Source organism: Fringilla coelebs, assembly GCF_963513975.1.
Source record: "Fringilla coelebs genome assembly, chromosome: 1".
In the NCBI taxonomy this organism is placed as follows: Eukaryota; Metazoa; Chordata; class Aves; order Passeriformes; family Fringillidae; genus Fringilla; species Fringilla coelebs.
Window position 1 is genome coordinate 126,106,204 of NC_140028.1, and position 27,135 is coordinate 126,133,338.

The 27,135-nt window shown below is 37.2% G+C and overlaps 1 protein-coding gene across 1 annotated transcript in view; it reads left to right on the forward strand.

Moving 5' to 3' along the window:
* THSD7A (thrombospondin type 1 domain containing 7A) overlaps positions 1-27,135 on the forward strand; it is a gene marked incomplete at its 5' end in the record, with an annotated part of 192,260 nt that overhangs the window by 141,771 nt on the left and 23,354 nt on the right. Inside the window, 3 exons of the mRNA XM_084209618.1 lie at positions 9,943-10,137; positions 12,521-12,784; positions 23,850-24,028. Coding sequence (XP_084065744.1) covers positions 9,943-10,137; positions 12,521-12,784; positions 23,850-24,028 — 638 coding nt within the window. The remainder of the gene's footprint in view (positions 1-9,942; positions 10,138-12,520; positions 12,785-23,849; positions 24,029-27,135) is intronic.

Consider the following 27,135-nt stretch of genomic DNA (forward strand, 5'->3'; position numbering starts at 1 on the left):
CCTTTGAATGGCAGTCCTTCCAGGTAGGTACTGACTGCTAAAACTCTCATTGTCTTCAAACTTGCTGAGCATGCTTTCTGTACAGGTTGTTAAAGAGACTAAACAGAACCGTGCCTGGAGTTAACCACTGAGGTAAAACAATCTTAACCAGCTGCTGGTTAGACTTCTAAACCACTGACCCTTGGAACCCAATGATCCAGATATTTTTGCACCATTTCCATTATATGGCAAATAATTTTTACATCCAAGTCCAGCTTTACTGTCACTTGTCTTCGTAGAGAATTTTGTGGCTTTAACAGAATTGTGTACGTGTGACTGTTAAATAAAGCCAGGATAAGGGCTTTTTTAGGTGCATTAAATACATTCAATAGGAAAATAAATGCAGTTCCTATTTACTGTTATAGTAATTGAATTGCTTTGAACTACTGGTCAACCTTGAATTCCAGGAAGGCTTTTCTCCTTTGTTGTTTCTGAGTGCAAACTTCTATTTGTTAAAGCACTATTGGCTCGGCGGATTGTGCCATTGCCGAGGAAGGACATTGCTAACTGCAGAAGTGAAATGTTCAGGTCATTAACTTCCTTGCAGTATTAAAGGAGGTCATGGTGTACTTAAAAAGTTATGGAGTAAATCTTAAGCTAGTAGCTCCTACCACTTACTCAGAAGTGTCACAGGAGATCAATTTAGAGCTTACCACAAAATGAAACCTTAAGGCATTGCCTGCTAATACAAAAGACTTCTGGCTGCGGTAATTATTTCAGAGGTCTATCACAATGGAATCTATTTCTAGCAGCTCTGGAGGATACATTCAGATTGCACACTGAGAAAATAAGATTTCTGTCTTTGATGGTAGGAATTCAAATAGTAAAAGTTGTTGTCTTCTGTGCTTACAGGGTAGTACCTAAATCCCTTGACTTTGTCTCAAAGTCAGTTAATAAAGAAAGATAGTTAGGAATGCAGTGCATGCAGATTGGATTTTATTATTCTTTTGCATCATGAGAGTTTCTTTATATTTTCTTAAATGTAATTCCAAACATGTACAGGGCACACATATATAGAATAATACATGATTTTGAAATTAATGGCCATGTAGTTTTCAAATCTGTTAAAACAGACTGGCAGAATTTCCCTTTGGTACTACACAGAGTTCGATCTTGTGAAAGATGATGTATTCAAGCAGTGATCTTGTTCTCACAAGCAGATAAAATGCAAGTAGCTCTCCAGTGTAATGTGGTCAAGTGGTAGGATGAGTAATCCTTAATTAGGAACCCCTGGGGCAGCTAAGCCTGGAGAAAGCTGGTGTTTTTGATAGAATTCTGTGAATGTTTCTGAGATCGATTGTTAGAAAGGAAGATTTTTATTTACTGCTGCTTTTTGTCAGGTCTATCCTATGTATAAATTCCATCGTAGAATTCACAGAGCAAATTATTCAAGTTGGAAAATGGACGTTTATTTGTCCCTCAGTCCAGATATCAAAATATGAATCTAAATGTTTTTTAGGCCTCTGCAGTGGTGAAAGTTATAGGCATTAAAGACAGAGGGGGTTTTGGCCAATATTTTTTCCCATTTATGTAAGTGATGCAAATTAACATAAAATGTAAGTTTCCAACTCAGGTTTATTATGTATCATGTCTTAGTGTTGTAATACCTCACAGTGTGTTGACCATATCTTTTATACTGAGTAATGTAAATCGATAATCTGTGGCAGCTAAACACAGTAGCACAGCTTTTCCTTAGATTGACAGAAGTAAAATATTTTCCCTTTCCAATGAATATGACTTGGAGGTACAAGTTGAATTTTTGCACAAAAGTAAATTTCACTTTGGAAAACACACTTGTCTAATTCTAGAGATTATCAGCTAATTTTTTTTTTACTTCACACCTCAGAAAATTGCATTTTGAACATGAATAGTGTGTTTTATTTGATTATATAATTTATCTCCCGCACAGGGCATCAATTCCCTGTCCCTCTTACCTTTCAAATTCTGCCATCAAAATAGCCATGTGTGAATTTTAAGTGACACACATTTTTTTGTTTGGTCCCCTGCACAAGAGTTGATTTCATGTGAGGTGCTCACTGAAGGGAGGCTGACCTGAAAGCAAACATCTGCCTGACTGAGCTGTGCACTGGACAGTATTAGAGAGATTTCACTGGTTCCTGAAGGAAGACTTCAGAAGAAGTTTTATCTCCTCTCCCTGTTAATTCTTGTCTCCCTTCTGCACAATTGGCTACTCCTAAATAAAATTTCTACAGGCTGTGGGAAACTTTGCATAATAATATGTCACTAAAAAATTCTGTACTATAAATAATTTCTTTAATAGCTATTTTGTGATGTAGATACAGAAAAGACTGAGCTACTATTCTTCAACTCTTTTTAAAATCACAAAATGCCCCAAAATCACAAAATGCTAAACACTGAAATATGAAATCCATTTGGTTTAACATTCTAGTGCTGTATTTATGATTGCTACTGTAATACAGAGATTTTGATCAGTACATTTAACTGTTTGTTGGTGAATTCTGTACAAATATTGACCATACTGTGAAAAATGTTGACATACCAGCATTTTTTTCCAGTTGAGAAAGAGTTCTGTTTCAAGTTTCTGGTGCTCATGCATGCAGAAATCACACATTGATCCACCTGTTTGTGCCAATTTGCTTTTGATGACAAAGTGAAACAATAATCTTTTAAAAGTAATCTCTGCCATTTGGTTTCCCATGCACTGCTCTTTCATTTTGTGTTAATACTCAGTAGAGCAAGTAATTCCATTCTTTGTGGAAAGAGTTCTGAGTTCCTCTTTTTCAGTGCAAGGAGATGTTGCCATTGCTATCAGCTTGTCCTGTTTGTGATCTGATTGCCCACACAGAAACACTGTAACACATAGATTATCAGCAAATGTGTTAAATGAGAAAGTATAGGAATGTACACCAGGGAAAAGGCACATCTGACCATGCATTCATTAGCAGTTTATTTTGAACAAAATAGTCTGCTACTGTTAATGTTTTAGTTAGAAAGATAATTAAATCTGAAGGAAAAGCTAGAAGTTAAAAATCATTAGGAATTACTGTTAGGTATCTGATCTTAGGAGTCCCTGAGTAACTAGAATATATACATGCCTTGCTTTGTATCACAGCTTTACTATTTACACTTCCATTCTTCAGCTTTTTTTATCACATTTCGTCCTTCTTGGCAAAAGACATACTTGGGTGAATCATAAAGTTTAGAATTGTGATTCATTGTTAAAGACAGCTTTGTTTCTATCTGTCTTGTATAATGAAGGTTTTGTTACAAATCATGTCAAGTTAAATGAATGTCGTAAAACTGTAACTTAGGTCAATGCAGAGGAAAGAGAATAAAAGAGCTTGGTGGTTTCTGGGTTTTGTTTTAAAAAAAGATTTTCTCTAGAAGTATTTTTTTTTAAGTGTTTGTTAGCTATTCATGCAAATAATGGACAAGTATTTATATCTAATCCTAAGCACAGTAAAATAGCATTTAATTTAATACTCAGTAGCAAATTCATTGCTGTAGTCATGAACTTTATTTGAAGAAGGTTGGTGGTCATGACAATTGTATTGAATTCCTATGATGAATGAAAATCTGAATTTGTACCGCTGACAAAATGTCTTCTAACAGTGGGTAAGCAGAGCAGGAATGTATTACAGAACTGAAGCAACTTCAGACTTCTGTCTTTTGTTCAAAACCCTGAAGAGGAGATGATATGTGTGCATCAGCAAGGAGTTTGAAACTTCCTTTTTATGCTACCCAGCAAGAAAAGGAAATACAGAGAAAAAGCCATATTTGAATGCAACAAAATTTATGTTTATTTGCATAAGCTGTTTCTCAACTAACAAGATTATTTGATCAGATGTGTTGATGAGTCACCTGAAATGCAGGAGAGAGAGGCACAGTGGTGGCAAATACAAAATACACCCTCCCCTCGCAAGAAAATAAAAATAAGACAACAACCACCAGCCAAAAACTGGACAAGAGAATAAATGTTTAGTATACCCAAGCTACTAAGTTTGAAATTGTGAACAACTTAGGCAAGTATGCATGATGTTATGCTCATCTCTTAAATCTGAGTTAGTAAATCTCAGCTTCAGTGACTTGTGAAGGAACTTAGAAATACAGCTCAAATCCCTTTTGAATTGTAGAGGAAAACCTAAGAAAGTTAATAAAAAATTGCTTTGCCAGTAGCTCCTACAAATATAAGTAGGGCTTGTTGGGCTGCATGCCAATGGTAATGAAGAGGACATGTAGCAGATGAGAAGCTTGAGTGCCCAAACTGCAATAACTGAATCACACCATGATGTGTATGGGTGGATGCACATGGTAAGGGCCGTCCCAGTGACCGAAAAGAGATTTGCAGAAGGATGCACAGCCTGCAGTCCTTGCCATCATGAATCTTCCTCAGAGTTTGTTGGAGGAATGGGATGAAAATTGTGATGTCAGCATATTCTGTAATAGCAAGAGGAAGGTTATTTGTAAATTTAAACAGAAGTTAAAGTAAGCTGGCCGTCAGAGAAAATACCTGAATAGCTGTGCTTTATGTCACTGGGGATTGGCCTTTATTAAAGACCTGGTCTTGAGCTCTCACTGTTCTTCATTCACAGAATGTTTGTAGTTATTTGAAAGAGGAAGGGGAAGAAGCATCCCAGGATGGCCATGGGCACACAGAGAGGCCTTGCAGGATTTTTAGAGCCGTGGGGAGGCTTGAAGGCAGAACCAGTGGTCAAAATCTCTTTTCTCACTCCATAGCTAAACAGGGACAGCAGCCTCCCTCTGCAGGCATTGCTTATGGAGGCAGGGGACTTTGATGTGTGGGTGTTACATGCCCTTGTTGAAAGAAGTCAAAATCATGGAGTGCTGCTTTTCATGGAGCTATAAACTACTATTTTAATGTCATTGAGCCTTAACAGAAGAGAGTGCTCTATTGCTTGGTTTGTGTTTTAGTCACTGCAAAGTACAGTGATCAACTGCAGAAGTCATAAGTAGAAATTTGGACAACTGCTCAAAAGCAGTGTTTACATGAGAACCTAATTTTTTATTTGCAAAAAAAGAGAGCCACAATCTCCAGACAAATTTATCTGGCAGAAATACGTTGTTATTGTCCTTGGAACATAAAGAGCACTCAGTCCTGTATTTTCACAATATTAGGGGCATATGCTCCTTCTTAAGATACTTTGTGGTAGGAATATTTTGTCACACTGTCTAGTCCACTGTGTCCCACAAAGAAAGAAATAAACATAGATGAAATCGTAGACAGCGTGGATAGAAGGCATAAGAAAACTTAGTGGGCTGAAATAATTCTTGTTTTCTAGAACTGGAAAAAAATATTTTTGTTGTTAAAATACTTAACAATTGAAAAAAATTATATCACAAGTTTTGTAAAAGAAAGGACAATAGAGAATCTTAATTTTAAAAGAAATTTTTAGGTATAGGAGGCACTGAATCTCACACCTCAGTGAAATGTCAGTGAAGAATGCTAATGATAAGACACTGGAAAGGTTTTTATAAAAACTCACACATGACAAGACTTGCTAAAATACAGTCTCAGTGTTTCATTATGCCAACAAGAAATATATTAGCCTGTAGTCTCCTGTGGGTACTTGGTGGAAACAATGCTATCCAACAAAGTTTTAATTACATCGAAGTCCCTTGTCTATAAAATTTAGACTGCTATTTATTTCACACCTTTCTTCTGGGAGCTAATAGTTGTTAAATACCAGAACAATTTTATAAGTGAATGTTTTCTATGTTAAATTTGATTTTTCTGTTAGCTGTACTCTTTTTTTATGTTTTCACTTAATAATTACTATGTTTAATTCAGTAATGGAGGAACCATGCTCTTTCCACTTACTGCTAGTGTCTGTAATAAATATAGTGTGGTTCTATAAGCAAAATAATTAGCATGGTATGGTATAGCTTTATAGTAGCTGAAGACACTTCTCTGTATAGTAAGTAAATCATTGATCTCAGCAACCTCTACTTAAACACCCATAGGTTTGATCAAAGAGGCAAGGGATGAGTTTGCCCAGGTTAGCTTGTGAGTGGAAAAAATAACTCCTCTAAAAGGGAGAGCATTTCAGATGTCAAGACTGTTAGCTGGCCAAAAGAGGGTATTAACGGAACATATGCCATTGTCAAAATCCCTGGTTCTAATAATGGAAAAGTACCCACTTTTCAGCAGTCATAAGGAGTATAAACCTTGATACCCGAATCTGGAAAATACCAATAGGAAAATGGAATGTAAAGCAAATTATCCAAGTCTTATCAACTAAAAGTAGCATGAATAGTTATGGACAGGCACTGTGAAAATTAAGGGAATTGATTTAGTGTGCCGCGCTGTCCTCTAATTTGTGTTGTTATTAAGGTGAAATATTTAGGTCTTGAGAATGAAGTTTTCCTTCTTTGATTGCTATGGTACAACTGGCAGTTAATCTGGAAAAAAACCAAATGTTAATCCTCAGGGGAGCTTTTCACCTGAGTCTGCCGGATGTAAATTAGGTGCGTTAATATGAGCCTGAAAAAATTTATAACATAATGGGTATCTGCTCATGGAGTAATGTTTTATAACGAGGAAAAATGAGGGAATGAATATTGGTTTTAAAAAAAGTCAATTTAGCTAGAAAGAAGGAATGTTCTTTGCTGGACAATGTTTATTATCCTATCCAAGGGCTAGATGGAGAGGCAGTATGTAAAATGAGTATTAAACTCTGGAAGAAAGTTATTAAAGGATATTGGCTAGTTGGTTGACTTTCAGTCGTTGGCTAGGTATAGTTTTCACTGCTAAAAATGGTGGCCTGAGACTGCTGTGAAGATAATGCAATTAGTATTGCCAATGTGTGCATATAGCAAGGCCAAATTCAAGACAGAGGATTTAGGTTTGACCTCTGTGAATTTCCACATGGTAAAGCTAGTCTGAACTGTTTTTACCTTAGGGATATTGATGTGTGCTATTAGCAGAGAAGAGCATCTCACAAGAATCCAAAGCTATAGCCTAGGCTTTGATTGGAAGATAGCAGTTTGACTTGTGTTTTTCTAAGTATTTGTGTAATCTTAGAAATCTGATAGTATGGATTTTCAATCTTTAAATATTTGATTTTTCTCGCTGAAGCACTGTAATTATATCTGAAAAAATATTTCCTCATGTAAACTGCACTAATAGTAATAGGATTTGACTGAATAATTGTATTAGACAGTGTGCAGCTGGCCAGTCCCCCAGTAAGCACAACTTAATGCAGTACTGAGCCTATTACAAACAGTGCTGGCAGCCCTGCTCCAAAGGGCAGTTAAGGATCAGGGAAGTTGTTTGCTCAGTATCTCAGGAAAAACACACCCCCTTCCCTCTCAGTGTTTTACAGTAGACGTGTGGCAAAAACAATGCCCTTGGGACCTTTGGGTATGTTTAAGTAGGGACATGGACTTGAAATGGAACACATGGGTCATCAAGTTCAGCTTCCTAAGTCATCATGAGGCAGAAATTTAGTCTAGAACTGTCAGACTAAAAAGCTTTTTTAAGAAATCATGGGTCACTAGACCATTACAATTACCTTAAAGCAATTTAAAAAAAAAGTTCCCTTAGCTATGCTTCCTTTTTTCCCTCCAGGAGGAAATAGTTATGGAATCATAGAATATCCTGAATTGGAAGGGACCTGCAAGGATCATTGAAGTCCAACACCTGGCCCTGCACAGGACAGCCCCAAGAGTCACACCTGAGAGTGCTGTCCCAATGCTTTTTGAACTCTGTCAGGCTTGTGACCATTTCCCTGGGAAGCCTGTTTCAGTTCCCAACTGGGTGAAGAACCCTTTCCTAATGACTAAATTAACACCCCCTGACACAGCCTCAGGCCATTCCCTCACATCCTCTCAGGGGGCTCCAGAGAGAAGAGATGAACACCTGCCCCTCTTCTTGCCCACTTACAGGCAGTTTTCTCTTTTATTTTGAAGTGTTGTGTTCATACTCCCCTTTTCTCCAACGCTTGAAGTTGATTTTTTTCAATTCATGCTAATAAAGCAATTATTGTCAGCACAATTGGAGAGCTATGTTTAAACTATGGAGTGTAATATTAAAAATATATTTCTTCATATGAATACAGAATATTTGGATGCAATGCTGCTGCAACAATAGGTGACCCAAATTATTTTACAATTGAGGTGCTGCATCTACTGTGTGCTGTCTGATGCCAAGAAGCATAAATATAATGCTATTGTGTGAACAAACACCTAGAAGTTTCCTATCTTGTTACTGTATAATAATTCTTATGATGTTTTGGGGAAGGAAATAAAGTTAGGTTTATTGAGCTTAGAACAGATAAGCAACCATGCAACTTGAGAAACAATTATAGAGCATTGTGGGCTTTCATGAAAGGGTAGAGTGCCTTCTCAGCAAGTTTGCTGGTGATACAAAAGTGGGACGAGTGGTTGATAGCCCAGAGGGCTGCGTAGCCCTTCGGAAGGATCCGGACAGTTGGGAGAGATGGGCAGAGAAGAACTGTCTGATATTGAGCAAGGGCAAGTGCAGGGTCTGGCCCCATGCACCAGGGCTGACCTCCTGGAGAGCAGCTCTGTGCAGAGGGGCCTGCAGGTCCCACTGGACAGTGAGCTTTCCATGAGCCAGCAAGGCCCTTTGTGGCCAAAAATGCCAATGGTGTCCTGGGGTGCATTAGGAAGAGCATTGCTGGCAGGTTGAGAGAGATGGTCCTGCCCCTCTACTCAGCCCTGGCGAGGCTGCACCTGGCATCCAGGTCTGGGCTCCTCAGAGCAAGAGAGATATGGAGCTCCTGGAGCAGATCCAGCTGAGGGTGACAATGGTGATTCAGGGACTGGAGCATCTCTCTTGTGAGGAAAGGCTGAAACCTGTTATCCTTGAGAAGACTGAGAGGGGAATCAAATCAATGCCTATAAGTATTTGAAGGGAGGATGTCAAGATGATGGAGCCAGGCTCCTCTTGGCAGTGTCAAGTTTTGGGGCAAGAGGCAACAGGCAGAAACTGAAGCACAGAAAGTTCCACCTGAACATGAGGAAGAGTTTTTTTACTGTGAGGATGACTGAGCATTGGAACAGATTGCCCAGAGAAGCTGTGGAGCCTCCTTCCCTGGAGGTATTCAAGAGCCTTCTGGGCATAATTCTGTGCCATGTGCACTAGGGGACCCTGCTTGAGCAGGGACCTCCAGTGGTTCCTTAACATTAACCATTCTGTGATTGTTAAAGACTATATAAATGCCCTCCCTATTCTTTGTAAATCCTTATGTTCCAACTCCTTATTTTTGTGTGACCTGATGTTTCCTTAAGGAACTTGTTTTTCTTCTTAATAAGAAGGTTTTATTCAGGACATGGCTATCCTGTTCTATAAAGTTGCACCCCTACTGGCTGATGATCTTTCCCTAGGAAACACACCGTATTCTTCAAATCTTTTTCAAGACCAAGAAGTTGCTGAAGAACATCAGGCAGCAATACTGTTGTAAAGGGTGAAGTGGTATCCAGAACTCAAATACGCTTCTAATTTAAAGTCTATCCATCTTTCTGAAATTCAATCTGGTGATGAAACGTTATAACTGATACAATTAAGTTACTAAAGATGGTGTTGCAGGTTTTTTAATGTCTGTCTGAGATGTAAATTGTGTCAGTGATATCAGGAGAAATGATATGTAAAGTGGACAGGTGTGGATAATATGGTGCAACCTTTATAATATTTACAGTCGTCTGTAATTTTTTTTTTCCCTGGTAAGTCCTGATAAATTATTTTAAACAAAATCTTAAGTGAGAAATGACAAATGTATTCATTCAAGGTAAAACTGGCGGCAAATATTAAGTTGTTTAATAGGTGTTTCGGGCTTTCAGTGTGATAGAATGATAGAATATTGTGGACTTAATTGAATAGAGACATTCATAAAAAAAAAAAAAAAAGGTGAATTAGACTCCATCTCTTTTTGCTTCCAGCAATTACTTGTCGCAGACAGGATGGAGGACAAGCTGACATCAGTGAGTGCCTTAAATACTCTGGCCCATTACCACCCTTAACACAGATGTGCCAGATTCCCTGCCAAGACGACTGTCAGTTTACCAACTGGTCAAAATTTTCTCCCTGTAATGGGGACTGTGGAGGAGTCAGGACCAGGAAACGCACTCTTGTTGGTAAGAGTATCAAGCAAAATAATGCTTCTTTTATTTATTATTGATAATGCTTTGTTTAAAACCTGAGGACTTCAGAGGTTCCCTTTTGACAAGTGTTACAGTGGCAGAAAGCAGATCCAGTGTCATGCTCTGTATACTGCTGGTGGTACAATACCCAGGAGTAGAAACTCGTGCCATGTGTCAGAAACTCTTGATGAGGGTAAGTGGCTAGAGAGAAGATGGGAGAGCATAGAAGAATACATTTTTCCCTTAAATACAGTGCACATGGTAGGGGTTTCTTTGTTCTGTTGGGGTTTTTTGTGGGTGTTTTTCTTTTTTTTCTTTGTGTTTTTTTTTCTTTTTGTCTGTCTGCTGACAGACAAGTCAGCTATCATCTCACCTTAACAGAATCAGATGTTAACCCACTTGCCTTTGTCTTCCCACACCTGGTCTTGGCTAAAGCAGGCTTCCTTCTCTCATGGTGTTCTTTGGTGCATTTATAACTACCATGGCAGCTGAGTGTGTTTGTTATAGACCACCATTTTTAGCCTTAAGCTTTGGCTTACCTCTTTTGAACTTAGCTGCAGTCTTGAATGTCAGATTTATGATTAAGCCAGTTCCTTTCTTTGGCTGAATGTTTTCTCTCCCAGTTCTTTCTTTTGCCATTCTTCATTGTCTACATCCAGCACCACAGACCACATGGCAATACACTGGATAATTTTTTACCTTATTTCTTGAGATAAGTAATAATGCTCTTTTTTTGTGTCCCAAGAAGGCTCTTTAAGTTTTATTTATTTAATAAGTCTTTATTAAATAAAAAGGTTTACCAGTGATGCCCTTGCCACAGACTTGTCCTAGTCTGTTCCACTTTGAAACATTTTTTTCTTCAACTTCTTTTTAGTCTATTGTTTTCTAGTTTTGGTGGTTTTTAAAATTATTTTTTCTTCTGCATAAGGTGAAAAAAAAATGCCCTGCTTCTAAATTATAATTGAAACCTCAAGAGTGAGGCTTGGCCTCTGTCACAGCACTCTTTGCCAATTAGTCTGTATTGTCTGTGGTGCAGGAAAGCTAGCTAAGGGGGGTGCCCATTAGCAGGCTCAGAAAGAATGTGATAGGATACAAACCCTATCCCTGTCTCCATCCCCCTGTAAATCAGAAGACCAGTGGAAAATGAATAATTCATGACCTTCAAGAAGCCTCACTGTGACTGTCTAATAATTCCAGTAAGCTTTGTGTCAGGTTTGCTTCCACAAGGGAAAAAATGAACAAAACTGACTAACAGTATTTTTCCTTATTTTAAAAACAGAGCAAGAAAGTACATATTCTTCCTACCACAATATTAACACTTTGTGATGCTTCCTGTCCTCATTTAAGTTACCCCTTCAAACTTGCTAACTCTGTGATATGTGCTATGGTATATTCTCTGTGGTGAGGTGCTACCCAGACTAATTCATAGTGCTTGGAATAAATTCATAATTATTCCTGGTAAATACTTCCAGAGGAGAAACATACATTTAGTGTTGTCAAAAGAATGAGAAACTTTTCTCCAGGTACCCATTTTCTATTCTATTATTCTAAATGAAGGCAATAGCAAATACAAGAATTAAGGCTGCTGCAATGTCCAGTGCCTTGTTTTGAATAGCAAGGAAAATGCTGCAGAATATTACATTTACAGTATTGTCTAAGTAATAGCTACTTAGATACTACTTAGTAACAGCCACTACTTTTGCAAAGACTACTACATTAATTTATATAAACTGGTATGGAAAGGAAAACCAAGTAAACTTTACCAAAGAGAAGATTTAAATATATTTAATGGAAAGGGAAAATTGAGTGGATGGCTATGCTCAGTTCAGGGAAGAAAGCAAGAACAATACTGGATGGAAACAAATTCAGAGAAGGAGCTTATTCTTTTAGAGGGGAAGAATGGTAATTATGAACAAATGTATGGTAACAGGTGATTAAAGAATTTTGACATTTTGACAGAAAGTAATAGTGTAGCAAAGATGCATGTTATTCCCTTCTTGACTTCTTTCAACTTGAAAAAGTTTGATCCAGGTAGAAATCTTGTTATTGAACTGCACACTGTTGATAAAATAGCAGGAAAAGAGTGTATTTGTTTAATTGCTAACTTTTTCAAACTTTACTCCTGAAACATTTTTATCCAAATTATATAAACGACACTGTCTTTTTTAAAAAGAAATTGCCTTTATGCAAATTGTAGGTATCCACTACTTTGGAAATCCAATTCAATAATTATTAATTTAATGAGGATTAATGTAATAGGTATTAGGTGTATGTATGTATGTAGTCCCAAGCACTTGTTACAAAAGCCTAAATTAAATTTTTGGGAGATAAGCTGTAAACTGATACAAACTTGCTAATAACTACTTCTTCTTTCTAGGAAAAAGTAAGAAAAAGGACAAATGTAGAAATTCTCAGTTGTATCCTCTGATTGAGAATCAGTTTTGCCCGTGTGACAAGTACAGCGCTCAGCCTGTGGGAAATTGGTCAGACTGTATTTTACCAGAGGGTAAGATGGAAGTGCTGCTGGGAATGAAGGTACAAGGAGATGTTAAGGAATGTGGACAAGGCTATCGTTACCAGGCCATGGCGTGCTACGACCAAAACAATCGACTTGTGGAAACATCGCGATGCAACAGTCATGGTATTTACAGACCTATTTTCTTTCATCTGTTTACTTATGTGCTTTATTTAAGTTTAACATAATGTATGTACAAGTAGAATTAGCAGATTAATATTTATTGGCTAGGCTGCCTTTTATTCCAAGATACCTTCAAACCTAGCATGTTTTTGCTGAAAAATTTAAATCTTGTTATTTTTCCTGATAACTGTAGCTAGAAATTTGAGAATAAAGCCATTTAGAAGGGGCAAATTAAAAAAATAAACACAGGACTATTTTGGAAAGGCTGGACATTATTTTCACAGATTCTTTAGATAGCTTTAAACACTTAAATAGCCTTATCTCTACCATTTGCTCTTCAGCACCTTCACTAACTGGTATGAATTGACCTGAGTTCAACAGTACACACATTTTTCTCTGTGTAAATCTGTCATGGTAAAACTAGAATGATTTAAGACTTTATATTCTTTGTATTTACATTGCTTCAGGAAGGAACAGTGTTCCTTCCTAAAGGGGATGCATTTGTAGCATTAGGATCAAAACTGGCTGTTTCTGATTTTCAGTGAGCCAGAAATGTGCTAATTTACATTAGTGGAGTTTTTGTCTTCACTTTTTTCTTGCTTGCAGTGCAGACTAGTGAGCAATTGGTATGAAGAGCTGGGTGTTAGTGCCATTAAAAGGTCAATCTAAGTTTAATTCACATATGGGTTCTACTTTCTAATGTTAAATTAAGATAACAGAAATTCATTATTTACTTGGATATATTGAAAATAGCTAATCAAAGAAATTTAATTAAGATGATATTAATTTGCACTATTAATTCTAATTTAGAGATATGATAAACTAGAAATTCAATATATCAAGTCAAGGTGTTAGCATATACTATGTTAGAAATTCATCACTTTCCAGCATTAAGTTCAGAGTGACCTTTGAAATGTGGAAAATTGTAAAAGCACTTCAGTATGTAGGAAACTGGGGGAAGTGATGGCCCACTGCCAATCAATTTTCAATGACTTGAAGAATGGGCACTGCCAGCTTTTGTGTCCAAAAAAAAAAGGAAAGAAACTGTTTGTCCAAGAGCTTATTGTTGGTGTTGTATGTGGTAAGTAACATGCTGCTGCTAGGAACAACTTTTTTTGTAGAACAAGTATGGATGCAGCTGCTTTCAAGCCCTGGCAGTGCATTTTGAGGTGCAATTCCATTGCAGGAACCAAAGAAATAGAAAAGGAATAAAAAAGTACTAAAAAAGTGTATTCTAAACCATCATTGTTTACCCTGATATAATTCTCTCTTCATGATAGTAATTTCTGATCCAATAGATTTTATCAGGGAATGTGGCCTACATTCACAGTGACCACAATGAATGATAATCCAGTGGAAAAGCTCCTAACAATGTGTTACTGTCATTCCTGCTGTAGCCAGGGCTACTGTTCATATGCTATTAGCTCTCACAGGCATCCTTCCAAAAACACAATATAGCAATGCCTTGGTGTGCTCTTTCTTTCTCAAGTTCCATAGTTTTTGGGGTTTTTTTTTGTTTGTTTGGTTGGTTTTTTTGTTGGTTTTTTTTTTTTTTTTTGTCATGGGAGGCTTGAAGGCTCTTTTAACTTTGTAAAATGGAAATGTTTTCTTGTCTTTACTGTAGTTATTTTAGGTTGGGAAGCCTGAAACCTTTGTTTTTAGGTGTTGTTTTCTTTTGAATTCTTTATTTCTAGATCAGTTCACTAAGATGCCTGGTTCCTTGATATTCCACTACACCACCCCCCACCTCACACCTCTCCTGTCTGTGTTTTCTCATCAGTTCCATCTGAGACGGAGGGTGCACATTAACTTGGTCCATGCTGTCATGTGTGAGCAGATGAAGCTTGGAATTCATATTGAACTAATCCTGTTCTCCTTCTACTTTTAAATTTCTACTTTTAAAATTCTACTTTTAAAATTGTTTGACAGGAGTTTCACGTATACAGGGAATGAAGAATCTAACACGATTTTGATGATAAAGGTTTAAACTGATACTAATGAATACATCACTAAATGTATGGTTTCCTTTCCAGTAGATCCTCTGTTATTGATAGGTATTGTACATACACATAGCATAGGTTTACACAAAGCTTACCTAATTTATTGTTTGCCTTCAGCATTTTTCCAGGTTTAGCATATTTTTGAAAATACAAGGGAGCTAGAGCAAATTATATAGCTTTTTCAATCTAATTTCAGTAGATGTTTACTGCCTTTTCTGAATAGCTACTTTGTATTCATGGATTACATTCTGATGATTTATTTTTTGCTTTGCATACAAACTTCTGCTTTGCCAGCTAAATCTTATTTTGTATTTTCCCAGTACTTATATATGACACTTTTCTTGTTATTGTCATGCTCTTGTTGTGTGACAGTTCTTCAGTTTGGCATCTTCTCTAGGTTTTAGTATGCTCTTTGTTTTGGTTTTATTTGGTTGGCTTTTTTGTTGTTGTTGTTTGGGTTTTTTTTTTTTTTTTGTTTAGTTTTATTTTCTTTAAGAACAAACATAAAAGCTATATGATGCCAAATCAACAAGGGACTTCTGTAGTATCACAATAGTACCCAACCTGCTAGAAAATAAAAGTGCCTTGTAGCTTCCCATCAATCTGCATTTGGCTTTTCAAGCAGGACTTGACAGGACACATAATTCAGACCTGCTTGGGTTATTTTTGTAAATTTTAACAGAGGGTCTTATTTTCCTACAGCAATGATTTTTCACTATTTTTTTAAACTGATCTAAAGCATCATCAGGGTTTTTTTCTATGTTACCTGTTTTACTCTTGGTTCCTGTGGGTCTCTTATCTCTTTTCCAAGTAATATGTTATGTAATTGCAATTTTTATAGGATGTGATTTGGTGAATTAGCTTGTACTAGGAGGGAAAATAAGACCAACATTTAAGGGAAGATATTTCCAGTCTGATATCCAACTAGAGCTTTTGTTGTCTTCTCACACTGTGAAATCCTGAAATGGGAAATGGAGATAATTGAACAGCTGGGACAACAACCTCTAAATCTGACAGGAGGGACAAACTGCATCCAAGCTGATGTTATTAATACATCATGAGTATGTTTTGTGATATAGTCAAATAACACAAGAAACTCAAAGAGTAAGACTTTCAAAAGTTTTATGTAAGTATTACCATATTTACAAAGCCGTGATCAGGTCGGTGTTGCAAGCCATGTTGTTTTGAGTTGAAGAAATGAGAAGACAGACCTGCTCCGCTGTGCCAAAAAATTCATAAGCTGTTTGTTTTGCACAATGTTGCTTGCTTATCATCACAATTTGGTTATTTTTTCAGAAAAGAAAAAAAAAAAAAGCAGAGCCAGAAGAATAAATACTTCAGGGCTTTCTTTCCTGCATGGCACTTCTCATGTCCAAAAGATTTAAGAAGAGTTAACCAACAGAGTGTTTCACAGCCACCAAGGACCTAAAGGACAGCTGTGACACAAGGGCCACCCTAAATTAGTACACCCATCTGAGAATTCTTGTGATAATTTTTGAAATTTTGGGTGCAGTTATAAAGTCCCAAGTGCAAACAAGTTTCTCAAGAAGGCAGGAGAGACTGCAAAAGAAAAGGAAAGGCAAAATATAGTTAAATAACTAGTATTGGTACTGCTAGGTTAGAACTGTGGAGGAAGCGGGCAGAAATCCTTCTGCAGAGGGTCCTTAGCTTTCTGTAGCTTAACAGGGGCTTAAAAAAAATCCCAAAGAAACAATTTAAAGTAGACTTAAGTTTCAGCTGCAGAGAGGCAAGGTGGTTTGTTTTTTCTTTACTTTCTTTTTTATCTCCGTTATATATGCCAAATATTTTGATTTCAATTTTCAAAATATTTTGTTTCTCATTTAAGTTAAATTTATTGTTAAGAAAGTTTACACTATTCAGAAGCCATTTGAAATATTCTACCACTGATATTTTCATCCATTCCAGTTCTGCAGTTTGGGCAAGAGCTGAGTTTCCAGGTGTCAGCAGGTGTTGGAGCATCAGCTAAAAGGGGTAACTGAGCTGCTCTTTACCTGTTTCCCATAGTGGAAGACACATAAATTGCCCTTTCTCTGCTTCCTGCTTTTCAATTCTACATAGATAATTTTATTGGAGAAATATATTCATTTATTTTGTTAATCAAATGTGAGAAGATTTTTTTCTCCACTAGAAAAGCTGCAGTTGTTTTTCATAGCTTTATCCCTGCCATGAGTGGTGTACTAGAGCTCTGTGGATAATGACATGTGTCTGCCAACAATCTGTTTCCATGTATTTGTCAAAAAAATTGAAATTCTCTTCATTGTTCCTTTAAATTGGAATTTTGGAATTTTTATGACAAAAAAACAAGCAAGCCACTGCCACGCTTATGAACTAAACTATTTGCTCTTCAACATTCAGTTTTTCTCCACCATATACCAATTATGAATCATGACCCACATAAGCTGAGTGGTGGTTGTGTTTGTGTGTGCCCACAGAGCAGCATGGCAGACAGATGCAGCATTTTTATATAGGTCGTATTACTCTTCTTAATTCATGTCCGTTCACTGTTAAGACCTTAGGCACAGGCAAGCAGTCAGGATAGTTTGTCTGCTGCCTTATTAGTGTGAGATTATTTCCCCCTTCAGCATTAATTAAATGAGATGCATTGATTTGTGCTGACTCTACAAAGCCCTCTGTGGCTACAAGGCTTATGTGGAGGATTAGAGAGGAATATCTGCATATCAGTGAATACTTCTGCAACAGCTGCTAGGAGCATCAATGTGAATGGAGGAATTTTTTTATTTAATTGTTTATATGTGCAATAAAATAAAATCTTGTATGGTATAACAGAGTCTGTATAGTCCAAGATGTCTGTCACAGCTTGCTTTATCCACTTTTATTAGTATTTTTAGATGTGGCTTTTTCACTCTCACTAGTCTAACCTGAAGCAATGCAAATTTATACAGAAAAAAAATCAGTGTTAAAATTTAATTGGGACTTTCTGTTGAATGTTTATTCAAAAGTAAATATATTTCCCCTTGGAAATTCTAATCTAGTATGGTAGCAAGCCTAAATTCTCAAATTGTAATTAAAACACTTTACTGTTTCATAGCCTATATATTTTCTCATATTTAAAAATATATATATATATTTATGTCATGTGTTCTCTAGCAATATGTTACCTATTGCCCTGCACCAGAAGTCCTACCTTAGGCCTCTGAATTCTGGGGCCTCTACATCTGCCTTGTCAACAGGATATCAGTCTTAAAGCAGTCATCCATCAATCCAAAGAGCTGCAGTTAGTTCACCAGAGGAAGAATTACTGATGCAGGAGATAGTTAAGCATGAACAATTGCTCTCAGATTTTGAGCCTTTGAAGGGTAGTCCTGAGAAAGAAAAAATTATGGTGTTCAATATATCTTTCCATGGATAACAGAAATATGAATAGTCTCTAGAAACACGTATGTTCTGATACAAATGAAATGCAAATAGTTGTATGTTTCTTTGTCCTGGAAGATGAGATCCATGAAATTCATCTTTTCTGGGAAAAAAAATCTCTGAGAACAACATAAACCATTTTTTTCTTTGAAACACAGCGTGACATTTAGTCATGAAAGTAGGAGCATAATTCTGTCAGTCCTAGGGACAAAAGAGTTCCTGTAAACATTTTGTGAGATGTTTATGTTTGCCCCCTTCAACTGGAGTAGCTGGTCTGTTCCTACACATTGCACATGCAGTTTGTGGGGAAAAGTCTTATATCCACCTGCTTATCCTGCTTTGTCATTAGAGAAAGCGTGAAGTCCATTAAAGTCCTCCCTTATAAATTATCCATCTCATCTGTTAATTACTTTGCTCTAGGAGTCCAGGTTTTATAGCCAATTAGCAATGGGACAGTAAACTTTTCCCTTTTACTAATGAGCTCAGTTCATACTCCAAGTGGTTCAAAGCCATTTGTTAAATAGTGGCTCAGTAATCTTTAATGGCACAATAGCCATGTTCTCACTCATAACAGACAACTGCCCATTTCACAGCCTTATAGGAGCTGAAATAACTGAGAAAGTGCTGCCCTGGGAACAGACACAGACCCTTAGATATAGGCAATTCTTTCCTACACCTCTCTGGGCCATGCAGCACTGTGCCCTGTACCACAATATACCACGGTCCCATCTCTCCAACATCCCTCAGATGTTGTGAGGAGAAGGAAATGATGCTGTGGAACACTTCAGTCAGGGTGAGAAACAGCAGGCAAACAGTGAACTGCTGATGTCCAGAGAACGTATCTTCAGCCCTTAAAGTGTGGGGTTTCTATTTCACTGTCCCTCCTTCACCTTCTCAGCTCTTCTTCATAGACTTTTCACTGCTCTCATTCTTTCCTTCTCTCTGCCATTTGCTTGGTAATTACCTTGGTAATTTCTTGCTTCTTTGAACCTCAAAGCTCTGGTATGACTTTTGGTGCAATTATATTAACCAACCAGCCTGTGTGATATAATTGGGTGACATTCCACCATAGAGATGCTTACCCACACACTAGAGGCTTGTTTCTGTAATAAGGTTCTATGCTAAGACACACACAGGGTTGGTCTAACACAAGCAGCACCTTTTCAAGGGTGATTTGATCAAACTGAAAAGAATACTGAAAGTTTAAAAATGGCTCCCTCACATTCTTTTTCTGTCAGAAACTATGTATCTGCATCACCAGTCTCATTTGCATGTAGTATTTCTGGTGACTTAATTTCAATATTTTTCTATATAACAACATTCTGTCTTCTCATTTGCTAAAATTTTTGCAGTGTGAACACTTTACAAGTAAAAACATCTGAAATTTAACAAAAACAACAACAACAACCAAGTGTAAACTTTTCAAAGTTCCTTAAGTTCCAAAGTTCCTGCTTCCTTGGATCTGAGGGAGGATTGCTATGAACTTATGGAGATCATCCTTAATCACCCTAAAAGATATGCTGACTTCATACACAAAGAAAGGCATTTGAGGAGTCAACATGTCCAGAGAAGCTTTTCCTGAAAAGTACCATTTTTCTAGGTAGTAAGTGGAGTGGAACAAGTAATTTATTTTTTTTAATTCACTCTTCTTTCTTGACTGAAGCGCTATCTGGAAGCAATTTGAAGTGTGCTTCTTCCTCAGTTCTAAGGGAGTCCAGTAGAATAGCTAAATGTTAAATAGTCTGTTGAGCAAAATACTGAGGCCCCTGAGAGGAAATGTATGCCAAGGGATGGATATGCCAAAAACTTCTTTATGTCAGGCATAACAAGGTCATTTTCATTCTACATACTAATTACATATGGAATAGAAATCAGAGAGCACAGTGTTTGTATTTCTTCCCTTTGTCCTCTATTTTGATTTGTGAGAACATTCTTCATTACATTTCACTCTCTGGCCAGAGAATGCCAGCATAAGCTCTTGAGAGCATTTTGTTCTGTTTGTGCTTCAGCAAGATATTACTTTTGGCAGGATGTTTATTTCTTTTCTCCTCTTTCTTTGTTTCCATGTAGTGTCTCCTTACAATTCTCTTGACTTTATGTTCTGAGCCATTTATTTCCTCTTCCCTCTCACTGTCTTTTCTTACCCTTCCCTCTATTCCTCCTTAGTCCCTCTTTTGTTTTGCATTTCCTCTGTTGTTTTGAATTCTGACTCTTTGCCATGAAGAGTAACTTCAAAGAATTGTATCCTGAGTTGACAGGGATCCACAAGGATCACAGAATCCAACTCCTGGCCCTGCAGAGGACACTCCAAGAGTCACACCATGTACCTAGAGCATTGTCCAAATGCTTCTTGAACTCTTTCAAGCTTCGTGCTGTGAACACTTTCCTGGGGAGCCTGTTCCAGTGCCCAAACACCCTCTGTGGGAAGAACATTTTTCTAATGTATAATCTAGTCTTTGTATTCTTAGATACAGGCAAAAATTATTTATTTTCTTTTCCATCTGTTTGGAGAAGCTGTGAAATTCCTTTGTGGGCCCCCTTAACAGTGTTAGTATACCAGTGGCTAGGAGTTTTTTAATGCTTGTCCTGCATCTTACAAAAGAATAAATGTTTTTCTCTCTGCTCTCCAAAAATGCTCCACACTTCCAGAATCCCCAAGTGATCCCACCTTGTTAGAGCTCTTTTTTGGTGCTTTCTTTGATTGACTCCATTCTTATTTTCTTCTTAACAATGTCTTTTCCATTCTTCTTGTTCAGCTGCTTAACTTTCATATGTGGAGTTTGGGTCTTGACTCTTTTCTGAGAAAATAGCAAAGAGGGAGTGGAGAGCATCAGTGGCCATATATCATGGAGAGGGCACAGAAAGAGCTGTGTGGTGAACAGAAGCCATTCCATGAAGCTTGCAGGGTTACGGAGCCAGTATAAGATTGTAATTCAGTTTTTTTTTCATTATAGTGTGGATAGTGTCATGTGGACCTCTGCATCCTCTACAAAATGTGTTAACATAACAGCAGATTGCACTTTTCCATGCTATAACTCTTAATAAGACTCTACATCTGTAGTAGGATGCTGTTTTGCCTTTTTTGCATTCTATGATAAGGCAGTTGTAGTGGCTGACTTCAATGTTGATATTTTGTGGATAGAAGGTTACTCCAGTGATATGGTTTCATTTGATAATTTATGGAATCACTTGAAATAGAACTCAGAGTAATTAAAATGTTACCTGGAAATTGCATATAGTATAATGCATGTGATACAACTTCTGTCTGCAATATTCTAAATATGTTGTTAAACTTTTTGCCCTTGATTGGATGAATTGAAGGGAAATAAAACAAAATAATTTCTAGTTTGTTAATTATTTGAGTTTAGTATGTTCTGCACAGGCTCCTTTTGGTAGGCTATGAAGTGTTTTCAAAATCCCAAAATACCATGGTATCCCAGAGAAGATTTTGGCAAAGACTGGGAAGATCCCTTTGAGAGTTACTAAGACAATCTCAAAGGTTTGTGGACCTTAAAATAAAGTCTTCCTGAAGCAACCGGTACTAATTCAGGCTACATGCTTAAGGATGTACAATATATTTAAAACAACTTAAATTTGGGGTTTTCAGTCCTTAATTACCAGAGATAGAAATTTCACAAATGGTAAATGGCATAACTGTGTTACAGTAGAAAGATTTCTCCAGAAAAACAGTATTTAGAAGTTATGTTGAAAGTAAAAGCAGAATTTAAGAATCACAAGAAATTTCATAGAGCAATGAAATCTTCACTTAGTTCTATTAGAAAATAAATATCACTAAACATTTCTTGTTTGAAGGGAATTGTTTCTTTTAACTTGCTTTGGTTATTTTCCATTTTCATTCAGTAGCTTCCTGATTTTGTGAGTACATGGTTTTGTATAGCACCTGAGAGGACTTGTTGAAAGCTCATTTCTGGTGCAAGTACAGACTTTGGTATTTATGCAATCAAACGTCAGTGCAGGATGGAGCTCTGAGATAGGGTGCATCAGATTTCTAGGACTCAGAGATGTCAGGTAAGGTGAAATGTAATCAATTTTGCGTCTACTTTTGCAGGGAAATCTGTGTCAGCACCTCTTAAATGCAGGGATGTGATCCTCAAAAATTTATTTTGTCTAGCACAGTGTCTCCTCATACACTTTCACTGAACTGGTTGCTCAAAAAGAAACAGATATTTAATAAATATGCTTGTAATTTCAAGGTAATAGTATTCTAGTCATTTTAAGGGAGACACGTTTGGTGAGCAGTAGTTTCACACGGCTCAGGTCCAGGATGTGCTTTTTATATTTATTTAAATATTTAAGACTGCTAAACAAAGTAAAACCATACAAAATAAAAACATCACCTGAATTTGACCATAAAATCCTATAAATGCTAATGTGTGGTTTTTTTTAAAAATTATTTTCTTTATCTAAAACAAATTAACCATATCTAAACCAACAAATTAACTAGAAATAGATATATAGAATTGAAATCTAAGTGGTTTGATTCTTTACAAACCTTGAGATTGGTTGTTAATGGTTCCTTTTAGAACAACTTTACTTGGATGCATAGGTTAAAAACAATTCAAATCTGATGAAAAGATTGATCCCCTTCGAATTAAAAAAAATCTATATATCTGACAAACAAGTGAAACACTTGAAGCCTAGTGAACCATGGTAATCTTTTGAGGATGATCTTAACCAAGTATGGCCAATTTTGTCACTGTTTTTATTAAATAGTTTAATGAAATATTTTAATACAAGTTGCAATCCACCAAGGTTTTTAATCTGTAAAGTGAATATTTGCTAATAGTAAATACTTTGCAGATCTGATGCAGGAAAGGGGAGAAGAGAATTCAGGATATAGTTGTAGTAAACATGCAGCTAAGGCCAGCTTTTTATTTGATGTATTATAGTTTCTCTCTTAAGTATTTGAATAAATTATACATATTGTAGAGCTATGGCATATGTTGCTTTTGAAAGAAAGACATTTTCACTTATTCAGTGAATTGAGGCCTCATGTTACTCCCTGCAGACCATGTCATACCCCCTTCCAACCTCTCTGGACCAATGACTTAACCAAAACAAACATCTGCTTTTCCATTCAGTGCAATTATTCAGTGTGCTGCTGGGGGCAGATGGTTGTTAATCGGCAGATCATTAATGTGGCAGGCTACTCTCTCTTTCTAGCCTTAGAAAGGTCACAAGGTGTTAAGTTCCCTTGCTCCAGGCTGGCATGATGCATTTCTTCTCAGTTGGATTTTTGATGTATAACTGCAATTGAATTACTTGATACAGTTGTGGAGTACCCTTTAATTAAACCTTTTTTCCTTAAAAAAATTACACATATTCTTTTACAGAGTAATGATGCCGCCAAGAGATGGTCAATTACACTGTAGCTGTCAGAAAGTTTGAATGCTGAAATCTGGAGAGTGTGAATCCTAATCAGATGGGATGATGAGCAGTGAGGATGCTCAGCTGCTACTCTAACAGTCTCCAGCTATATGTGTCAATTTTCTGCAGAATTTAATTTATCCCTAATGATGAAGAGATCTCTCTATTCACACAGTCCCGTCAAGTCAAACTTTGGAGAATCTAAATGAAGCGGACGAGGGCTTCAGGGAGAAGTCACCAACTGACATGCTGAAGAGATTTCACTTTCTTTTCTATTCATCCAGGGTATATTGAAGAAGCCTGTATTATTCCCTGTCCCTCAGACTGCAAGCTCAGTGAGTGGTCCAACTGGTCTCGCTGTAGTAAATCCTGCGGGAGTGGGGTAAAGGTTCGCTCCAAATGGCTTCGGGAAAAACCCTACAATGGTGGAAGACCCTGTCCAAAGCTAGATCACGTCAATCAGGTGATTTGATTTATATTTAAATTTTTGATATAGCTTTTTCCAAACTTCAAATAACCCTTTTATCTGTATTTCTTATTGTAGAGAAACTGTGTAACGTAAGGAGTAGATGGAGGTAGAAGGAGTATGTGTTGGTTTAGAGTTCCTCAGGCAGTAAAGGATCTTAGTTACTTCCTCATCTGCAAGAATTTTGCATATTTCGTGAACTGCAGATTGCAGACAATAAAACATGCTTACATGCGGATTTTGAAGGCTGTGTTTCCAAAGATTTCTTACCTGAGGGATTCTCCAAGAAAGATGGAGAGAAACTTTGTACAGAGCCATGTAGTGACAGGACAAGGGGGAATGGCTTCAAACTGAGAGTAGATTTACATTATACATCAGGAAGAAATTCTTCACTCAGAGGGTGATGAGGCCCTGGAATGGGTTATGCAGAGAACTGGTGAATGCCTCATCCCTGGAAATGTTCCAGGCCTGATTGGATGGGTCTCTGAGCAAACTGGTCCAGGGGAAGGTCTCTGCTTGTCATAGGGGGCTTGGAATTAAATGATCTTTAATGTCTCTTCTAATCTTCTAATATATGACAGGGGGTAAAATGTCTCGTTACAGTTGCTCAAACTGGCAAGATTTTTAGTGCCAATCCCTGACCATCTAAGATCAGAAAGTAAAACTCTCAAACAGTCATCCCAGGGCCCCTTAGTGGGTTCTCCTCAAGCTGGAGCTTGACCTTCTTGGGTATGCTTGCCCTGGCAGAGCAGTTCAGTCAAAAATGCAATTCTGAGATCAGTCTCCCAGCTGTCCCACAAACTGCCCTTGTTATTGCAGTATGGATTACTCTGACCATGCAGTCTGGATCCTCTTCAAGTGAAACTAAAACATAAAATGTGACCCAAGAGCACCCTGGGAGTGCTGGAAGGCTTGGACTCCTAACAAGCATTTAGTCTTTGGGACCAAGTTTAGCACTAGCCCAAGTTAAACCCTGAAGTTTCTTTCCTTGGAGAGTTTTAGAAAGGAAAAACATTCCTTGTCAATTAACTTATGCTCTTCAAAGTTGATTTATATTCATATTACTGTTGAATTTAATTTAGTCTTCAGAGGCATGTTAAACAACCACATGGCCTTTTCTGTAAATATTCAAAGATTTAAAAAAAAAAGTGCTCTCAATTTACATTTGAATAAAAATGCATGTACTTAATATTATCCTATTGACATTTTGCTAGAACAAAATGAAATGGCTTGTTGATCTAATTTTCTACTTTAGGGGATGTAATTAGTTCTAATTTAGAAAATCATAAGTGTTTAACTGCAACTAATAAACCAAGTTTGTGATTTACTTTGACAAAATATGAACTAGAATGAGGGTTGCTGGATTTGGGTCAGCATGTAAATATGCTTTAAATTAGGAGGAACGTGTTTCAATAGGAGCAAATTATAGTCTGTACAAAAGTCTTTTTCCTTCTTTAATATTCATGTGGTACATAATAGGCATGTATTTTTCTGCATCAAAGGTGATTTTGCTGGAGCTCTGTTCGCCACTTTTATGCAGCACTATTGCCCTCTGCCGGTACTTTGACTCATTTGATTTGTGGTTACATAGTCTTTGACAAATAATAGCTGATTCCAAATGTAATTATTGTAAAAATAATATTGAAATATAGTACTTTCATGAGAAGGAAATTCCACAGATAATGCAAGGATGTTAAAAAATATAGAGCCTGTGTTTTTAATTTTTAAATACATTCCCTTTCAATTCAGAAGCATGCAGAGAAATGCACAGGTATTCCAATTCTGAATTAGTTATTTAAACTAAATATGATCCACCATTCAGCTGGAAAAGAACTGAATTTTCAGAGTCATCATTCAATAATCTTTCAATATAATATGTCTAAGTTACATATTTATTAATCAATAATGTAACACTCTTCTTTGCATACATATGACCTGTAGTGGTAAAATTGGATCTTTGGTGCCCACAAGTATGTGCACTATGATTTAAAGAAGAACTATGCTGTAAGATGCCATCTAGGAATTATGCACCTGGGCAGAGACCACAACATGTTGTCTAGCCCAGGGAAGGGGAGGTGGGAGGGAGGATGTTGGCAGTCTGCTAGAACACACATAAATGGCAGTTGCAAAGAAGGAGGAAATAATCCATTTTCCATGGCCATCACGGATAGGATAAAAAGCAGTGGGCTTACACTGCCGCAAGCAGATTTGGGTTAAGCCTTGGGAAAACTTTCTAGTAGTAAGGCTGGGGAAACACTGAAATAAAATCCTTAAGACCTTGTTAAGAAGTCGTTCAGTGTCTCTCAGGGCTGACATGTGTGCCTGTGATTTGAGGAAGGATGAGCACAGTGAAAGCTGGATGTGTCACTCAGTGTCCTTCCTCCTGAGCCGTGCATGCCAGGGTGGCTCCCAAACCACACTCCAACTGAATAAAGCTTGCTCAGTACTCACTTCAGTAGGCTAAAAGACATCATAATTACAGTAATAATGGAGTCAGGTTTGATATAAAATCATGTCAATGGCCATAAGATGGTTTCAAATGAAGGGACTAATGTGAGACTGTTAGAGAAATTAAGGACATCCATCTTTTCATTGATAACAAGCATTATTTTCTCCCTTATCAGGAGCAGGATGGGTATGCAATTCTTATACCACCAAACTTCTATGGCCTGCAGTCATAGCTACAAAAATGCCAGTAAGGTCAGGAGAACACTACTCACATGTCCAATGCAGTATAAAATCCTCCTCTGGCTTCTGTCAAGATATCCAAATGTTACATTACTGCAAAAGCTGTTGAGCGTGTGGGGTTTATGTATTTCTTCTTATGCTAACCAGGGTCAGACACGCAGACATTTCCCTGAATTAAGGCTTTTCTATTCTCATTTTGGAAATTCTGGAGAAGAATTCTAAAGAACAAATTTTCAAGAGTCCAGTACCTTCCCTAAGATGCATTTTCACCACACACTTTTATGCTTTTTATTGTTAATGTAGTTCAGAGAAGGTCCAAGTATGTTGACTAGGCTGGTGGTCTTGTGCATGGGCTGACCAGCTGCATAGTGATATGACCTCAGACTACACATTTAGTGTCCAAGGCATTCTATTTT